Source organism: Periplaneta americana, chromosome 5 (assembly GCF_040183065.1).
Source record: "Periplaneta americana isolate PAMFEO1 chromosome 5, P.americana_PAMFEO1_priV1, whole genome shotgun sequence".
NCBI classification, from domain to species: domain Eukaryota; kingdom Metazoa; phylum Arthropoda; class Insecta; order Blattodea; family Blattidae; genus Periplaneta; species Periplaneta americana.
In genome coordinates, this window is record NC_091121.1 from 51278085 (window position 1) to 51297691 (window position 19607).

The 19607-nt window shown below is 36.8% G+C and overlaps 1 protein-coding gene across 2 annotated transcripts in view; it reads right to left on the reverse strand.

Moving 5' to 3' along the window:
* The window catches only part of LOC138699604 (A disintegrin and metalloproteinase with thrombospondin motifs adt-1-like), a 261771-nt gene that overhangs the window by 20682 nt on the left and 221482 nt on the right, over positions 1–19607 (reverse strand). For both annotated transcript variants that reach the window (XM_069825618.1, XM_069825619.1), the window contains exons 4-10: positions 16552–16875; positions 12927–13188; positions 9940–10045; positions 9347–9481; positions 5638–5744; positions 2177–2319; positions 662–864 (exon numbers count right to left, since the gene is read on the reverse strand). In XM_069825618.1, coding sequence (XP_069681719.1) covers positions 662–864; positions 2177–2319; positions 5638–5744; positions 9347–9481; positions 9940–10045; positions 12927–13188; positions 16552–16875 — 1280 coding nt within the window. The remainder of the gene's footprint in view (positions 1–661; positions 865–2176; positions 2320–5637; positions 5745–9346; positions 9482–9939; positions 10046–12926; positions 13189–16551; positions 16876–19607) is intronic.

Here is a 19607-nt window from a genome sequence, read left to right on the forward strand (position 1 = left end):
ACATACATACTTTTTTAACCACACAAGGACATGGAGGGCCTCCCCGGATGAGGGATCAGCTCAATGCCAGGGCCACCTCCGATACAACACAAACATTTAAGATATTACACAGCATTCACTCACACATATGAAAGGATTAAGGGAAGGCCGAACTTTCAAGAGGTACAATCCCCGCATTTGCCTAGAAATAACTGAGGAAACCATGAAAAACCTCAGGTTTGCCAGCCCCTGGGATCGAATCCCGGACCTTCCGAATGCAAGGCCAGCCCTCTACTACGCCATAGCCCGCTCGGTGTGGATTCATTCCATTTCATTAAAATCTTTAGGCCCATTTTTGAGGTAAATTCTACAAATATGTAGGCCCTAATTGAGGAAGAACAATATTATTTGTATAATCTGAACTCTGATTAGTATAACATGTAGTTAATCGGCGATATATGCAATGGAGGAGGAAAGGAACTGGCCACCCCATCCCATTATCTCCTGGCTAAATTGCCTCGTAAGTGGAGCCTTGTTGGTATCACTTGTGAGGTGCAGATCTCTCTTCGGACAGTTGACTAAACAACAGCAACAAGAATTGCTCGCTTAATAGGTACATCTCGCACTCAATTAGGTATATCAATACTTCTCTTGAACCAATGGTAGCGACAAGGATGCTTACCTAGGATTGTTGCAGCGCCGCGTGGACACCATGATGCCCGTGCTGCCGGCGTGCAGGCGCCCCTCCTCGGAGTATAGGCAACCCGACGCGCAGTCTGAGAATGACGTCCACTCGCTCCAGCCACCGTCCACGCGCTGGTTGGGGGAGTAGCCCGCCTCGAGCGCCGACAGCCCCCTCGCCACGCATCTGCCACTGCGACACCACTACAACAACAGCTCCAGTTACACCCACACATTGCGAACAAGATGAAGCAAACTGATTTACTTACCGCTAGTCGAACAGCTATCATATCGGACACTGAAAAAATACTGTCTTGAGTAGACGGCGGATTTTTAGGCTCGAATAGGATAGGTTGCAACAATTTTATGTAAAAGTACATAAATGTATGCAACACGAAAAACTCTCGAGCGCTGATATTGCCTGAAACTAGGTGCATTAAAGAACGTATGTTTCAGCCTACGCTAAACGAGCATAAAAATCCCGGGTTGGTTACCTCTTGGAATGGAATTTAAGACGTTAAATTATTTAATTTTTTGAAAGACATGTTGGTCCGACAATTTAGCAAGTAAATGAAGATAAATATCATAGGTCCTTCAATAACTGTCTATTTTTAACCTAATGCGTAGTACAAAAAGTTACATTAGGTTATACACATAAATACATATAGGCTATACGACTAGCGATTTCGCTATTAAGATAGCATCTTCAGGTCTGGTTAGCATATTCTGAAGATTTTTACACAAAGACATAGATGGAATGCAACATAATGAAATGTAATAAAATACACGACGTGAGAAAAATTACAATGTTAAGATAACTGTGCAAAAGGCAAAGTAAAATAATGACTTGAAAAACAGGCAAATGGTTGTAATAATTCAAACCTCTATAAAGTCTAGATATTAAATTATAAAAACTATGCCTTGAGATAAAAGTCTGCAAAACATGTGTGCAGCTTATAAAATATAACAGAGACGGTTAAAAGTGTAAAAAGTTGCAACAGCCATCACGACGTATAGAATGGCAGCGTGTAGTGAATCTGTAAGAATCAATAAGAGATGTTTTAATAAAGGAACCTATGCGGATCAAAAAGAATTATGTAGCGATAAAACACTTACGAGATTTTTGAAACCGTGGGAAGCTTCATAATATGCTAACCAGACCTAATGTAATTTTTTGTACCACGCATTACGTTAAAAATAGACAGTTATTGAAGGATCTATGATATTTATCTTCATTTACGTTAAATTATGTTCAAATCCAATTTGCCTTGTTGGAGCGGCAACTTCTTCCACAGATCTGTAGTGCTGGTTGTAGTACTATAAGGCGTTACGGATTTATCCCATTGTAAAATTTGACAGTAGGTTTAAGGCAAATCACAATGATTGAGTGAAACGTCTATACTCGAAATGAAAGTAATAAAATAAAATGCACTTTCTTTAGCACTGTAGTGTATTTTATTTGATATGCTGAAAAGACAAGAAAGCAGGGAGAATAAAAATTAAAGAGGATGTTCACCTTGGTGTTGCCGCAGGAGGTGCCCTCGAGCGCGGGGTGTGACGTCCACGTGTAGCGGTCGCGCTGACAGTGCAGGTCGCGGCACACGTCGTCCAGCGGCTGCTGCGTGGCGTGGATGCTGCCCCGGCCGTACTTGAGCATGCCTGCGACATTGCAACGCACGGGATTAGAGACAGAGTGATCTGTGAAGAAAACATTCTTCAAACACTTGACAATGGAGGAAAAGATAGAGAGGAAAAGTGGTATAGAGGATAAATAAATTAAACTTTTATGCTCTTGCTTGGATATTGTTCTGATATTTAGATTTTTAAGAAAGTAATTCTCATAGATAGATATTTGATAACCGTCCCAACCAGGGTTTAATAATCGACCTCCTAATCAATTCTAAAAGAATATTTATATTTAATTCAATTGTTTCTTTAATAGAAACCCTAGTTAGGTAGGCTATCATTGAAAAATTTATTGGAAATGCAACAAACAATAATTTAGGCTACAACACAAATTACATTTTATAAAAAATATAGATGATGATAAATTATGCGAATCGATGACTTCAGTGCAGTTGAGGATATCATCTCCAGGGTGCTGACAGGAACTTTGAATTTTCGGAAGACTTCTAAGGATTCCCGTGGGATTGTGCCTCTAGTCCCAATCATAATTCCTACAACGACCCATGTCTTGATGTTATATTTCGTCTCCAAATCCAGTGGCGACCGGTGAAGTTTGTGTCTAGGTGTTGCACTTTCTGTGATGAATGGGGTAGAATTAATTACATTTATCAATACATGGTCATGAACATTTTAATCCAATACTGGTACTTAAATGATTAACATCAGTAATGCCCGTTCTTGTCCACGACTGTTCCCCATCAAACAAAATACACGGAAAACAAAACAGTGCATTTCTCACTTCACAACCACAAAGCCAGTCATGATTATTGTAAATTTCCTTTCTAAAATTTTTTTTGAACTGTCTTTTCCCCGTAATAACTGTCTGGACAATATTTAGACCAGGCAATGGTCTACCAAGTTCTTTAATTTTTTTATTTTTATTCATCAGAAAGTACAGAGAAGTTCTTGTTTTGTAAACTATTTACAGAATTCATAATTGTAAACGCACGTATATCACAAACTGGAAGAAAACATCAATGCACTATAAAAATTGTGATAACTGCCACAATTCACATAAACACATTAAACTCCAGAAAAGTTCCTGTTTTAAACAACTTACAAAATTCATATGCCTACGTACCTATGTCACAAACTGACGAAAATATTACATCCAATAAAAAAATTGTATTGTGCAGCACAATTCACATAAAACTACTTAAATTCCAACAAAACACTAAATATTTAAGAAAGGATTAAATAGATTTCACACGATTATAAAACGACTGGACCACGTGCTCATCTAGGTACACGTTGGTCAGGAAAAAGGAAGTCAGGAAGTGAGAAACCACGTGAGAAACGAAGACTCGGAAAAAATCTGAAAATTTCGTCTCAAGTCACGAGTCATCCAGCGAATGTGTTCATTCGGAATGGTCACTTCTGCAATCTACGGGCAAATACAATAACTATTTGCTTCCAGTTGTTGCAAGAGCTTTGCCGCGACCAGCTGTGTTAACTGCAGGGATAGGGAACTCTGAACTGAGCCTGCCTTCAATACCAGTTGCTACACGAATCTGGCTGTTGCTTGAGCCGCACAACGACCACTTCTGAAGTATTCACAATTTGATGAATTTTATAAACGCTGATTATTTTATACTAGAATTCGTGTATGATATATAAATAAAAAAGAATGTGTATATTTAAATTGGACGAGAAGGAAACTTAAAATCTGTTCAGTTATTTAATATAAACAAAATTTTAATGTGCGGGAAAAACTTGGTCGTTGTGCAACGCTGCAACATAATCAGCGGGCGCCACTGTCCAAATCACTGCAACGTGGCAGATAAATTGCACGTTTTTCTTTGCAGACTTCTCTAGGTTGTTCCTCGCTGTTCTCAAAACGGACTGTGGGATCTAGAATGAGTCTACAATTTTTTTTTCGGTCTATAACAATGATATCTGCTCTTCGAGTTGATCTGTCAGCAGAAAGGCACCCAATTTCCTCGTAGGCCTACACCTCATACTTATCAGCCCGACGAAGTTCATTGGCAATCATGGAGCGAATTTTATTATGACGGTCAATTCTCAGTAATTCTCCCTTCCGGCAAAAACCCAGCACATGGGCTAAGGTTTCTTGCTCATCGCATCTTCTGCAATGGGTAGTATCAAGGCTTCTGCCTGGAAGGGTTCTGACTGAAATAACGTGAATATGATTGAGAGTGATATAAATATAATGCAATTTATGACATATTACTAAAAATTCCATGTATGGTGGGTCCCAATCAACACAGCATGGCGCGTCCTCAGGTTGCGGATAGAGGAGACGGCCATCAGCTATGGAGGGTAAACTGAAACTATTTAACTAAAACGTAGTTTATTTTAACATGAGAATGATTATTGTAACTATATTTCATATTTCTTCTTTCAGCATAAAAATAACCAAATTTCTAATTTTCTCAACACATCGTTTTTCAAATAATTTAAAGTGTGAAAGCAATTACTTTCGTACATTATCCTATGATGTTTATTTAGATATGAAGAATTTCACTATGTATGCAGGTTAGGTACAGCTTACAGCAGTAAATTGTTTTTGGAAATATTCAACAAATTTTCCTCCATTATTATATCTTGTACAATAATGAAAATTGGTATGTGTAAAACACTGTCCTTCTGCTATATGAAAAAAATATATTTTTACGATTTGAAAAAAATTATTTATATATATTTTTTTTTCAAAACTCAAAATGTGCAGTTCACTGTGCAGTGATGAAGCGTTTCCCTCATAACTCGTAAACTTGTTAACTTTTTCATGTTCTCTTTCTTTTATTTTATTGCTGAAACTCATGTTTGTGTGTTAAAGAAAATACTGATATTTGACCATTTTGTAAAATGGATTTATTTTTTATCAGACAGTCTATCAAAGATAGAGAAGTGATCTTGCATCATATTGTAGATATGACATGCATAAATACACACAAAAATTTCATCACATAATATTGTATAGTTTTTTACTTATGTGGGAAACGCTTTATCACTGCACAGTGAACTGAATTTTGAAAAAAAAATGTGAATAATTTTTTTAAATCCTAAAAGTATTTTTTTTAATAGCAGAAGGACAGTGTTTTAAATATACTAATTTTCATTATTGTACAAGATACAGTAATGGAGGAAAAAATGTTGAATATTTCTAAAATTTTACTGCTGTAAGCTGTACCTAACCCCTTAAGAAATTAGAAACTCGCGAATGGTGAAGATGAATTGAAATGTTCTTTCGCCGTAATGAAGAGAAAGATCTACCGTAATCTCTATATGATCGATGAAATGGTGTGTATTCCTTAAGACAGAGAGACTCACATTGCTGGTCTGCATTGAACCTCTCTCCCGGCAGGGTGCCCTCAGCGTTGTGGTCCAACTGTCCACCAGAAATACTGTGGTCTAGAAGACACTGTGACTGAGGTGTCCTGAAACCAAAACAATGTTACAGCAATAATGTAGACAAAGGAATTATTGTAATAATAATAATAATAATAATAATAATAATAATAATAATAATAATAATAATAATAATAACAATCCGATGCACGACAGCCCATGAAGGACCATGACCGACCAGCCGACTGCTGGCCTCATGTTCACATGTCGAAGCAGAGGTGGACGATCATCCAACCAGAATGGAAGTATCGTGTGGTTAGCACGATGATCCTACCAGCCGTTATAGCTGGCTTTCGTAATCGGATTTCGCTACCTATCAAGTGCATCGCGATGCTGGGTGGACACTGGTCCCATATATTGGCCGAAATCTCATGAGAAAATTTCCTCTTCCATGAGGACTCGAACCAGCGCGCATTCCGTAACGCAGGCAGGATGCCTTAGACCACGACGCCACGGCGCGGGACAAGGATATTATTGTCCTTCTTAAAATACGAAATACGGGAAAATGTATTACTAAAACTGCGACTTATAATTCTGTGGCCGGAAGGAAAAATGTCTTAAGTAAACATTTTATACTTTTCAGGAAAACAGTAGAAAAATTGAAATTGGTGTCAATTATAGGGTTTTTTTAATTAAGAGTTTTTTCCTGGATATTATTTGTTTATATTTCTTCTAAAATAGGTAATGTTGCTCTTTTAACAATTTTCTTGATTATTTTCAAAAATAGCCGCACTTAAGCCCTTTTAAGACTAGAACCCAAATTGAGTAGAAGGGACTATTAAACATAAGACCTTTCTCACGTCAAAATAAATCAGAAATGTAAATTATTAGGAATGCAAAATAGGTCTTAAACAATTATAGGACTGTTTACCTGGTTCTTAAAGTTTTAAAAGGAAAGGGCATCAGTATGTGATAAAATTGCTAAAATACAAGTTAGACCTTTTTAATAGGGAAGCATGGAAATTAAACATGTGATGGTTTGTAAGGAATAAAGTATAAAATATTCTTAAGCCCTTTATTCTGTGAGTGCTCGATTAAAAAAGTATTTAGGACATTTGGTAACGCTCTATAAATCCAGTCAGGAATCTTATTTGACTTTAGCCATTTTACCAGGTTGTAGAGAATTGTTTCCGCTTTCAGAATAATTATATAAAAATCACATTTTCACAAAAAATTGACTTAAGACCTTTTTCCTCCCGGCCACAGAATTATTTCTTTACAAAGAAAAGGGACAGACAGTTAGCTGGATGACGATTCATAATTTTTCTCCTTAATGAATCTAAAACGATGGTTAGTGAAGATTAGGAAGAGGCAATACGATAATTCACAGCATGTATATAACCTAGGCCCTATGTGGTAAACACTGTACATTCATAGAAGACATTGGCTGCTTCACATCAGCTAAAATTCGAAACCCCAGTGTCGCAATATAAGAAATACTGTATGGATTCCCCTTGTTAAGTTAATTTTGGTTAGTGATATGAGATTCTGTTAAATACTTATTTCCGTGCAATAGTAAACAGTGCTAGTGAAGAAAGTTATCGAACTAATGCTGTTGGAAACGTTTAATTCAAGCTCGAAAATCGTTAGAGCATTGCGAAATATAAATTTGTCTTAAGTAGACTATAGGCATATACAGATAAGGAGAAGGATGTGTTTTGCACACTGGTGAAAACAGTACATATTGGGTTTCTTACTATACAACTTTTCAGCAGAAATAAAAAAAAATTATACAACGGATGACAAACAAAAAAAAATAGTGGGAATGAAAGAAACTAAGTACAGAGAAGCGTTCTCGTCCGCTAGACGGGAGAGTGAATTGCCCGCGGGTAGGGAAGAAACTTCTCAGTATTAAGACTTTTTTTCGAATAACTAACAGACGTTGTATGTCAATAACCAGTCGTTCAGCAGGGCTGTTCATTCCGTGTGATTAGTAATTAGTAGGGGAACTTAAAAAGACACAGTTTGTAAGAATAACCCTCATACAATAGAGGAATTGAAAGAAAAAAGCAAAGGAAAAGAAATTTCTTTAATCACACCTGAGGAACTTATGCGTATTAATAGGAATTTTGTGTGCAGACGTCGAGAATGTGTCGCTGCTGAGGGATATAATTTTCAATGATAACACACGTAAATAGGCCTACTCATTATTATCAGTGCAAATGTCATTTATGCTTTCAGTAACAAATGGTTACAATGCGTGCTATTATTAGAGATGACGTTAGCTCCCTTTCCTCGGTTGCAATATAAGGTAAAGCGCGGACTATAACGGTATATTAAATATTATCTTTGTTTTGGAATAAATATTTAAAAATTTCCGATGGCCTAATGACCTCTTAACTTTTACGCATATACACCTCCCTGTCAAGTTACCTACGCTCATACTGCTTAACGCTCAGGTCAGCTGGAGGTATGATGCGTAGGGAGTGATTTTATGGCAATTATTTTACCCTGATTTCGGTGATTAAAATAGTTTAATTTCGGTGAATGTTTCGTAAAAAAATACCGGTAGCCATTTCGCGCATACTTAGCACATTAAAGAAACGTAAAATACGAGGTGCATCCATAAAGTAACTTTCCCACTCATCCCACAGCTAGCAAACCATATGTTGCGCGAAGCGACTGCGTGTACGTCATAGAGTAATGTCCTGGCATGGCGCAAGCATTAGTGGAACTTCCCGAGTGCTCTCAGTTGCTTCGTTGCATTGGTTGAAGATGGACGTTCCTATTCCTGCTCCCGCCGCGTAAAGTGCGGTCAGTGGTAAAGTTTTTGAATGCACAGGGCATAGCGCAGATTGAAATTGATCGTCAGCTGTGCCAGGTCTATGGGTAAGTAGATGGTGCGTTGCTGCTGTAGACAATTTTCAGCAGGACGCCAAAATGTGCATGACGAGGAGCGTAATGGGAGGCCAACCATCATCACAGACGACCTTGTGGAGCAACGCACCATCTGCTTGCTCATGACCATAGGCCTATAGACCTAACACTATGACCACTATGTATAAGCCTACTGGGTGTTCATTTCAAAGTGTGTCATGACGTCACTGTTGTTGGGTCACCGATTTGAAGCGAGTTTCAGCTTATATGTTAGAGAAGTTGCCTATTATTTAAGGCGTTCTTCAATCTGAACTTGAGAACGTGTACGGTATAACTTGAACGTCGTAGCAACAGATGGCGGTCTGTACGGTCTGTGTGCTACCATAACTTCTTTCGAACTGTGTTTTGCGCCGGCAAGTCGTACGCAGGGTATTTGTTATCATCGGTTGCGTACGGTAACATTCCACAACACAAATCAAATGCTCCGTGTCCATGTTGACCGTCGAAGTTAATGTCCACAAATACGTAAGTAATCGTCTTAACCCTCTCCCCATATCCCGACAGTACGTATTTCCAAACAGTTCACATTCCTGCCACTACCGGCGTTACCGTACGTATCGGTACGCACTCTTCAGAATGAACGCCATACTTACTAGGCAACTTCTCTGCCTCTGCCGAAGTGTAGGAAGATTGAATTCTCTAGGCTCATCGGCTAGCCACATGACGGCATACAGCGACCCATGACACATTTTGAACTGAACACCCAGTATATCATGCCATAAACACTAGAGTTAATTATTGTAACTATGTTTACTCTAGAAAGAGCTGCAAGTATCGCCTGCTGCAGGAGGACCACGTGATTTTTCCACTCCCCAGTGTAGGCGACATGATGTAGCTACTAGAGTCGCATTCGTTTCCAGCCGTGGGCCCGTCGTGTCGCATGCCGAGACTAGAACATAAAATACACCACAGCATCAGCCTTGACCTCCGCTGTAAATGGACATCAGAAAATTCTTCATTATCATCAAAGAAGAATTATACAATTGACAGATTGCAGAGGGCGATGAGATAAATTTGGTTGCTGCGTTCCTCTCAGGCAAAAGTAAATCTCTGTCAATTGGGTTCTGTTCCCTTCTCTCGAAATCTCGCTTTATAGATAAGGTCGAAGACAATGTTTACATTTGTCTACAGCCTAGAACTCTAGATGATGGTAAATTAAGGATTACAGTGAGTCGTGTCAAGAAAATTCTACTCCTATGAACTAACAAAAACAATACAGTTTTTCAAGTTAATTTTGGGCGCTAATTTTGTGCCTATGGTAGTAATTTGCAACCAATTTTGTCCATTCTACCTTCTCTTACAGTATCTAGGCCCTACGTGATGATTTGGGAATTCCCCAGTACTCACTTGTGCCCTAACTCGTGGGCCACCACGTACACGCTCTCGAAGTGCCTGCCTTCGTTGACGGTGCAGCTGCTGGTCGCTGTGCACATCCCCGCCACAGGTGCCAGCCCTGCAAGTACATGTCGCATATTATCAATTAGTACTTCAGGCCACTTGTGCAGTAATTTGTTCCGTATACTTTATTGGACTCGTTTCCTAAAGGACACGAAGCTTACTTGCGGTGCCTAGATCCTTCGATGCAATTACGTAACATCAGCCATCAACTGTCAATGTTAAGCAAGATTGGTGAGCAATTAAAAACTGGTGTCATGGAGGTTACATAAACCTACGTTTCAAAACGCGTTTTACTTCTCTTTAGTCTACGAATGATATTTCAGTTTATAGTTTATTTGAGCTACATTATGTCACAGTTCCTCTGTTAAATTATGCCTCTTTACCAAACTTCCCTTCTCCAATTTTCCCTCCATACAACTCTATGCTTATTTATTGCCTTCCATTGCACTTTCCCTTTCTTTTTGCTTCTCTATCCCTCCACTTCGATTGGGTTGGAAGTAAATCCCGAAAAGACTAAGTATATGATTATGTCTCGTGATCAGAATATTGTACGAAATGGAACTATAAAAGTTGGAGATTTATCCTTCGAAGAGGTGGAAAAATTCAAATATCTTGGAGCAACAGTAACAAATGTAAATATGGGAAATGCCTGTTATTATTCGGTTGAGAAGCTTTTGTCATCTAGTCTGCTGTCAAAAAAACTGAAAGTTAGAATTTATAAAACAGTTATATTACCGGTTGTTCTGCATGGCTGTGAAACTTGGACTCTCACTTTGAGAGAGGAACAGAGATGGAGGTTTATGAGAATAAGGTTCTTAGGAAAATATTTGGGACTAAGAGGGATGAAGTTACAGGAGAATGGAGAAAGTTACACAACGCAGAGCTGCACGCATTGTATCCTTCACCTGACATAATTAGGAACATTAAATCCAGACGTTTGAGATGGGCAGGGCATGTAGCACGTATGGGCGAATCCAAAAATGCATATAGAGTGTTAGTTGGGAGGCCGGAGGGAAAAATACCTTTGGGGAGGCCGAGACGTAGATGGGAGGATAATATTAAAATGGATTTGAGGAAGGTGGGATGTGATGGTAGGGACTGGATTGGTCTTGCTCAGGATAGGGACCAATGGCGGGCTTATGTGAGGGCGGCAATGAACCTCCGGGTTCCTTAAAAGCCAGTAAGTATCCCTCCACTTCGATAAGATCCTTTGTTGAGCTCACAAAGTTCAGTGACTGGTTTTGTATCTTCTACGAAGCTATCTCCAAGGTTCTCAGATCTGCTAAGCTAAAAAATATGTGAGTAATATTTAAGACTTTCTTTTGTTACGTTTTGTGTATTCACTTCTAAACTCAATATTCTACGCCCCCTCGCCCAATTCCCCGGTGCTGTATCGAGGTTTTTGATTGGGATATTATAATCAAATCTTTATTTGTTCGGTAACTTCTTCATTGTATATTGCAATCATTCTAATTAATTAGTTGTGCCTATTTCCCTTGTGCTTAATGGGTGTACGCCTGAAAACAGGTTTCGCTTAGTACGGCGCCATTCGAAAAGTGATATGGGCAAGTAACAGTCCGCTTAGCTGAAATTCTGCGTCAGCTTTCGGTAATAAAATATTTTTACATATACAATGTAATTTATTGACTCCCTTTATAAATAAAGGCTGGAAATGTCGACCATCGTCTCTCAGTCATGTTTCACATCTTTTAAAAAGATTTCTAGACACACTTTGGATTTAGTCTCTATCGATAGAATTGGGCCTTAGGCACATGGTCCATTTCATCCAATTCATGAACTACTGTTGTGTTATAACGATTTAGTTTTAATCATTTCATCGCTTTACAAGCTGATGTCTTGGATAATTTACACCTGCATGTTAAGCTAACTTTCTTAACTTTCGATATCTCGATAGCAGACTAAGGCTCGAGTTTTTATTTAGTTAGAACGCGATTATATGCATTCTTTTTATATAAAAATGAACCTGTTTCTCTTACTTTTTCACTAAATTTTATATTTTCGAATCAGTTTTTGAATGCCGGGATATTCCCGTAGAATTATAGCATCACACTTTCACAAACTTGAATTGATAGTTATTTTAAAACCAACACAAATGAAAAATAATTAAAATTATAAAAATATATTAAAGCGCTCATCCCTCTTAATATTTACATTAATAAAATAAAAACTAAAAACACAGAAATAAAATATCAATATGTGAATTAAATTTATTTCTTGAAAAACCAGACACCTTTAAAGTCGAATAATATATTTCTAAGAAATACCTAAATATTATTAATAATTACAAAACAATAACTACAATAATTACTTAAATCATTGAAACTTGGTGGATATGACTTATTACGTGTATTTATAATTTTATTATTTTTTTCTGCGTTTAATTATGTTTGAATGCCTGTTAGATTAGTTGGTGGTATATTGTGAATTTAATTTGTATACGTAAAACTATTTAAAATATTTAATTGCTGATTCTTCCGTGGCTCATATAGGATTGGGGGATTTATTTGCAATATACTCCTTATTTTGCAAATTAAAATTCGCAGTTCTAATGTGTATTGCAATGCGAAACTAAACTGAACTATACTGGCAACACAGAGTCTTTAATCTTTGTCCTGAATAGTATAGCATATCAACAATATTATAAGCAAAAACACTGCATCTTTTCATTCCTGTTCAACTAACACCAGAGGTACGCACACCACGGATTGAGAAACACTGTTTTAGAGTGTGTGAAAAGTTTCAAAGAGATTATCGATATAATGTTGAAGATTTCCTTGTCAGATATCCGCTGACCCTGGAATGGAATTCATCTAACAAACCAACGCTGCACCTGGAGTTAAGTTTCAGTAACTTTTCTTAACTCGTTCGTAACAGGATTCTTCAACACTTGTTTCAAATAAAAAATGTGATCTCACCCACAACTTGACTGCTGACTTTGCCATTCTTGTTGACGACGTAGAGATCGAGCCCAGTGAGGATGAGGGCGTGGTCCCAGTGCAGGGGGTCGGAGTCCCTCGGGGGATTCTCGGAGCGCTGCCACGTGCAGAAGCTGCTGAGGAAGCGGTCGATGTCGTGAGGGCGCTGGAGAGACGTTGGGTCGACGTGCAGGATTTCCAAACGCTTGAGTACGAAGTTGACTTGGCGCCCCAGCGAGGGATCGTGGTACAGCAGCTGTACCTGTGGACAGAGCGTGCCCTGTTTAAAGACAGTATCCTCGAGCCTGTCCGCCACTCAACACGGATACATCGTCTCCTATTGATTTACTGTAGCTATATGTCCCGTAATTTGTACTTCACCATCTTATTTTCTGACAGAATCTCTGAAATGTTATAAGATTTTGTCAACGCTTGCAGAAAAAATGATCCATACAGCAAGTAACTGACAATGCAAGGTGGAGTTTGACGGTAAATTGTATCTGCAGATCTCTAAACAGAGACAGGATTATTTTACGACTGGTAAATCCCATTTTTTCCCCTTGTTATATTTAGTATTTTTACCGGTTTTAAAGGAGGAGATGAATGAAAATTTGGTAATTTTTGGTCAAAAAATGAAAATTTTCTTCTTCTTTTTTTTAAATAAAGCTACGAAGCTCGTATGATGTCTACTTTACACTTTGGCGACGTTTTAGGATTCTACGGCGGTCGTGTCATCAATTAAGCCATCTTTAAAAGGGCTGCGTTCATTTTAATTTAAAATTCATGTAAATTTTTTAACTCATTTCCCGTACTTTTGTAACCACTTCTCTGCATTAACTTACTAAGGATTTCACAAATTTTTATGCTAGGAAGTTGACATTTTTACTGCTTGTTCTTTAAAGTATACTTACCAAAGTTATGTTAAAATTTAAGAAAAAGTAAATAATTTTTAATAAAAAATATAATGTGTGCTGTACTTTGTAAATTTTATAAATCTGAAAATGAATACGTTTAATTTTCCCCCTCCCCTATTTTTACAAGGTAAACTAAAAAAAATCTTAGAACATAGAAACATTTTAGAGAGATTAAAGATGTAAAAATAATTCAGACATGATGCTTAAAATTTGGGGGAGAATAAAAGTGTTGAAAATATATATTTTTTTTTTAATTTAAGGGGTAGGTATAGCTTACAGCAGTAAAATTTTGGAAATATTCAAAATTTTTTCCTCCATTACTGTATCTTGTACAATAATGAAAATTAGTACATGTATTTGTAAAACAGTGTCCTGCTATATGAAAAAAATATTTTCACGATTTAAAAAAAAAATATTTACATTTTTAATTCAGTTCACTGTGCAGTGATGAAGCGTTTCCCACATAACTAAAAAAACTATCCAACATTCGGTGATGCCATTTTTTGTGTGTATTTATGCATATCATATCTACAATATGATGCAAGATAACTTCTCTTCCTTTGATAGATCATCTGATAAAAAAAATCATTTTAAAAATAGTCAAATATCAGTATTTTATTTTAACACAAAATAAAAAAAAACATTGTTTATTAAGGAAAATAGTTGAAAGAGCATGATATTGTAAACAGAGTTTCAACAATAAAATAAAAGCGAGAGAACATGAAAACGTTAACAAGTTTATGAGTTATGAGGGAAATGCTTCATCACTGCACAGTGAACTGCCACCATTTTGAATCTTGAAAAAAATATGTAAATAATTTTTTTAAATCGTAAAAGTATTTTTTTCATATACCAGAAGGACAGTGTTTTACACATGCGAATTTTCATTATTGTACAAGATACAGTAATGGAGGAAAAAATGTTGAATATTTCCAAAAAAGTTACTGCTGTAAGCTGTACCTAACCCCTTACATAACTCCTAAATCACTGCACCTATAAACATGAAACATAAAGATATCATTACTGATATCAATAGCAGTAGGCCTATATATAAGAATCAAGTGTCTAGTTTGAAAAATATATAAAATAGAAATTTCACCAGCCATCCCCCTTAAAATCCGTCATTTTCGGTCAGGTTGACTCTCAAACTGATCCAATAGTGAGAATGGTAACGAGATAACCATAATTAGCACGGTGGATATTAAGGAGGCCCGTTTTGTAGATTTACAGTACCAAATAGTAAATATTTAATCCAGTCACCTCTGTGAAATTGCAGAAAAATTCTAAATTCCACGAAAAAAATCATCAGCTCCAGGCTTGACAGATCAAGCCAAAATGAGAGGAAAGTACACAAACACACAAGTGGTTGTTATCTAACAGACATTTCTCGAAACAATTCCTATAAACGTTACTCACACTTACGTTAGAGTCGTTAGACTAATAATATTAAGGGAACCAGAATTTAAAAATGGGTGAAAATTAATTTTTGTATTATTGTTTGGTAACTGTGTCGTTTGATTTCTTTTCTATTGGCGCGTTATTTTGCGTCTCATTTTGTGTTTGTATTTTGTTGTGTTTTGTTTTTTTGTATTAATTGTGTTTGTTCAACATTACCACAGGGTATCTGCCCAATCGTAATGCAATAAATGCATTAATTCATTTTAATATGCAACCCTGTCATATATGAATCGGTTATTTGTAAAACTACATGAGTCACAGGAAATAAATTTCAAGAAAAATAGAAAAAACTACCTCTAGTTAATGGATTTTCTGTTAGGGCTCTGAAATTTTTACAGGAGGATCATACATTGGTATGTCTGATTATAAAAGTATTGTATCTTAATTATCTCATTTCACATCACCTTAAAATATTTTTTTTAATTTCTTGGACTCATGTTGTTTTAAAAAGTACCAATAATAACAACTCCAGTATCCTGGCAAAATATGGACTGTATTGTTTGTTGTAGTGTGAAATACATTATTATACAATTTTCAATCAATTTATATTGTTATTTTTATTTCTTATCCAAAATGATTCATAATATTCACAAATTAAATTTAAAATATCATACCCGACATAAAAAAGTTATTTGAGAGTAATTAATTTTCATACCAGTGTGTCACGTTTAATGGCAATGTATGAGTTCAGACATATATTTAGTTTAGTTTAGTGTTTATTGCTTTGGGATCTCCATTCGAGGACTTTTTTCTCTTTATATCATGCACTTCTACAAGTCCTTGAAGGTACACAGATACACATCTTGTTTATTTTTACTTTCAAATGACGTAGTTTTATTAAAAATGTCTATTCTATCTGGTACAGGTACTTTCATAGAACACTGTTGATTATTTGTTCTTCTACAGAACTCTTGGAACTACACTCACTGTCCAACACCTTGACAAAGAAGTGCATGATAGCAAATGCGTCATGGCTGCATCATGGTGTTAAGCGTTAAAGCCACACGAGTCCGGGACTGATGTGGTTTTGAAAGAACTCAATATTTTAAGATTTTATAGAATACTTAGTAATGACCGGACTCATGTTGTTTTGACTGGAAATGATGCGTCTACCCATAGTTCTTCCTATAGTATTTCCGTAAAAATGTGGTCTCATGTGGTTTTACAAATGGCCGATTCATATATCGCCAGAGATAACAAAAAATGTATAAAAACTGCTGTTAGTTCACAAAGGAGGGCAGCGTGGTACTCACCGCGTTGATCATGGCGAGCACCACACGCACCAGCTCGCGTTCTGTGTCCTGCGGGAAGTTGAGCGCCATGTGCTGGAACAGGTCCTCGTCGATGAACACGGCCGTCTCCACGTGCACGGGCGCACCCGGCGGCAGGGCGGGGGAGCGCCTGCGTCGAGCAGCGGGGTTCTTCGCAGCCCGCGGGCGGAGAGCCTGGTCCAGGCGCTGTGCAGGCGGTGTCCACCTCACGAGCACGTGCGGCACGTCTGCGGATCGCCGACGAAACCGACGAGGAAGCGGGTTGATGACGTAGTATTCATCGTCGGGCGATGCGATGATGCCTCTCTGTAAGCAGACCAGGGTCCATTTCTTTGAGAATTAATTCATCCTACATCGCAGAGACCTTCAAGTTCAGAGAGCTTCACGGTCAGACATCAGGAGAACCGTGTTTTTATAGTGACTATTTCGTTTATATGACGTCATTCCATTTTCGACCAATGAAGTGTAATGAAATTTTAAATTCCAACCAATCACAGTCAGACTTTGCGATCATTTTTGCAGCTAGATTTATCGCTATCAATTTATCGCATGGTCGTTCTTTTGTTTAGTCGTTGTCGCCAACTGTTTCCCCGTGAATTGATGATCATGAATACATTAAGATGCAACTACACGGTTAAACTTTTCTTTCAACTTTAAAGCAATGAATGCAAGATTGATATTTAATATTAATTAATATATTTACGCAGTGAAGACGACGTTCAAAACGGCGCACCATGTAGATACAAAATCTTCATGCATCTTAATTGAACTTGATTCTTTCAATATTCTTCCCAGAGTGCATGCATACGCGATTGGAATATTGAACTGTGTAGATGCAGCTTTAGTTCCGTTACACACTAAAGCGAGAATGCGTTTGTCGAACTATAAAAAATGCTTTCGTGTAGCACTGATTGTAAGTAACGGTCGAAATAAGACACAGCTGACATTGGTACTGCTCCCACAGGTAACATAACTTATAAGTAGCCTATAAAATTTGTATTTTGTGAATGAAATGAAACAATTAATAGAAAATCAGATGTTCAAATTTATGTAACATCATCGCATATCAAACCCAATAACCTTGCATAGTAATAATAAGGTCTTTTCATCAAACTGCCTTCCGTATGGCGTAATAAAATTCGTGTTTTAATTAGGCGTATCTATACAGAGATGGCTTCACTGTGTAGCAACATGTCTCTCTGTGAATACATAAGCATTGGTATATAGCTGTCCCCACTGTTACTGTTAAATTAAATTATGATTTCAGCAGATAATGAAAATGTACTTATGTTATTAATAATAAGAGAAAAGTGCAGTACATGTAAATTAACATTGTTAAACCTGTATTTCGCAATTGGCATTACTGAATAATTACATCGAATTTCTTTATTGCAGTAATCGATATTCATCTACGAGTATTTTAACTTCAGAATGTCTGAATAGGTTAAGTATTCGTTAATAAACAATTATTAACATTTTGTGATCGAATTTTAGGGATACATTATTTACATTTTTATTTTATTCACGAAATAGTCCTAATAAATGCCACTCGAGGTCTGAGATTTCCCAGATAAATCTCAGACCTCTCGTGACATTACTACAGATAATTTTCTTAAAATTTCGCATATCCTTAATTTTCTAAATTTCGTTTTCTTATGTTGAATAAAGTACCAAATTTTTGCGATAATGTCACAATAAAATATGTCTGTCATCGTGTAATATCTCACATCTCCTCTTTCACATTTGCTTGAACGCGAAAATCAATTTAAGCATATTACATGAATATTGTAAGTCGCTAATTACATTGATTGAGGTTCTGGCTGACATGTACATACAGTATATTATCAGTAGAGCCCGGATGTTAGGCAAAATATATTTTTTAAACTGAGTGTATGTATGAAAGACCTAGTAGAGATAAACACGTTTCCACACATTTATGGACGATAGGCTCAATTTTTATTTTGCCTTTTTTGCCTATTTTAGCTTCTGCTGCCTATTTTAAGGTTAAATGCCTTTTTTTTAGCCTTTTTACGTCGTTACTGTACATTTTCTAAATTTTTAATGCATTTAAAGTAAACCGCACATAAATTATATACATATATATATATATATAAACAAAAAAGAACGGTTATATAAATTAAAAATATATATTCACCTCACACAAATATTTGCTGAGAATCTTATTCTCCAGCAATACATACGTTTCCAAGAAGTCGTAAACTTTTCTCCCCTACCGATTTCATCTTTTATGTCATTTTACCTCAGTGCTCAGGTCACTTCGGAGTTTACCAGCGAAAGAAAGGGGATGAGAGCAATATTAAAAGCAAGTCTCCAGGTCCCGTTACTGTTGTCGCTTGCACTCACAAGTTACGCGTACTTTGAAGTCTCTAATCCCTTCTCACATCCCTCACTTTGAGACAATACACAGTCAGTTTTTCCCGAGCTCTGAAAGAAAGTAGAGACTTTCCTTCTGAAATAAGTTGTTTTAAGTTTGCTCCAATCACTTCAGTAAAAGTAGAAAATCTTTTTCCACCATGAAAAACGTTCTCTCTCACAGGCGGCTCACTATGACAGTTGACAACTTAAAAAAAGGCATCTTGTTGTGACATGTTACCAAAGAAAATGAGTACCGTATGGGATAGATAATTAAGTATTTGTCTATTTTTTTGTCTGTTTCCATGAATAATAAATGCCTATTTCACTGCCTTTTTTTACTATTTTAGTACCTATATGCTTGTCTATTATAACCAAAATAAATCCTAAACATTCGGGCTCTAATTATCAGGTAGTACATCTCACTTCATGATATGTATCAGAGGAAAAACAATTCTTTGTTTACATCTGAAGTCTGACTAGTGTAATACGTGACAGACAATGATTTACACTTTCTTTGAAAGTAAGAACACCAGAAAAATAAGAGCAAGAAGAAGAGCCATTGGCTAAGAAGAAACTAATTTACAATTCATGTTGAGGAGTAGCCAGCTAAGCGCCTTGTTAATAACATATATCAATATAATTAATTATTTATTTCGTCTTAA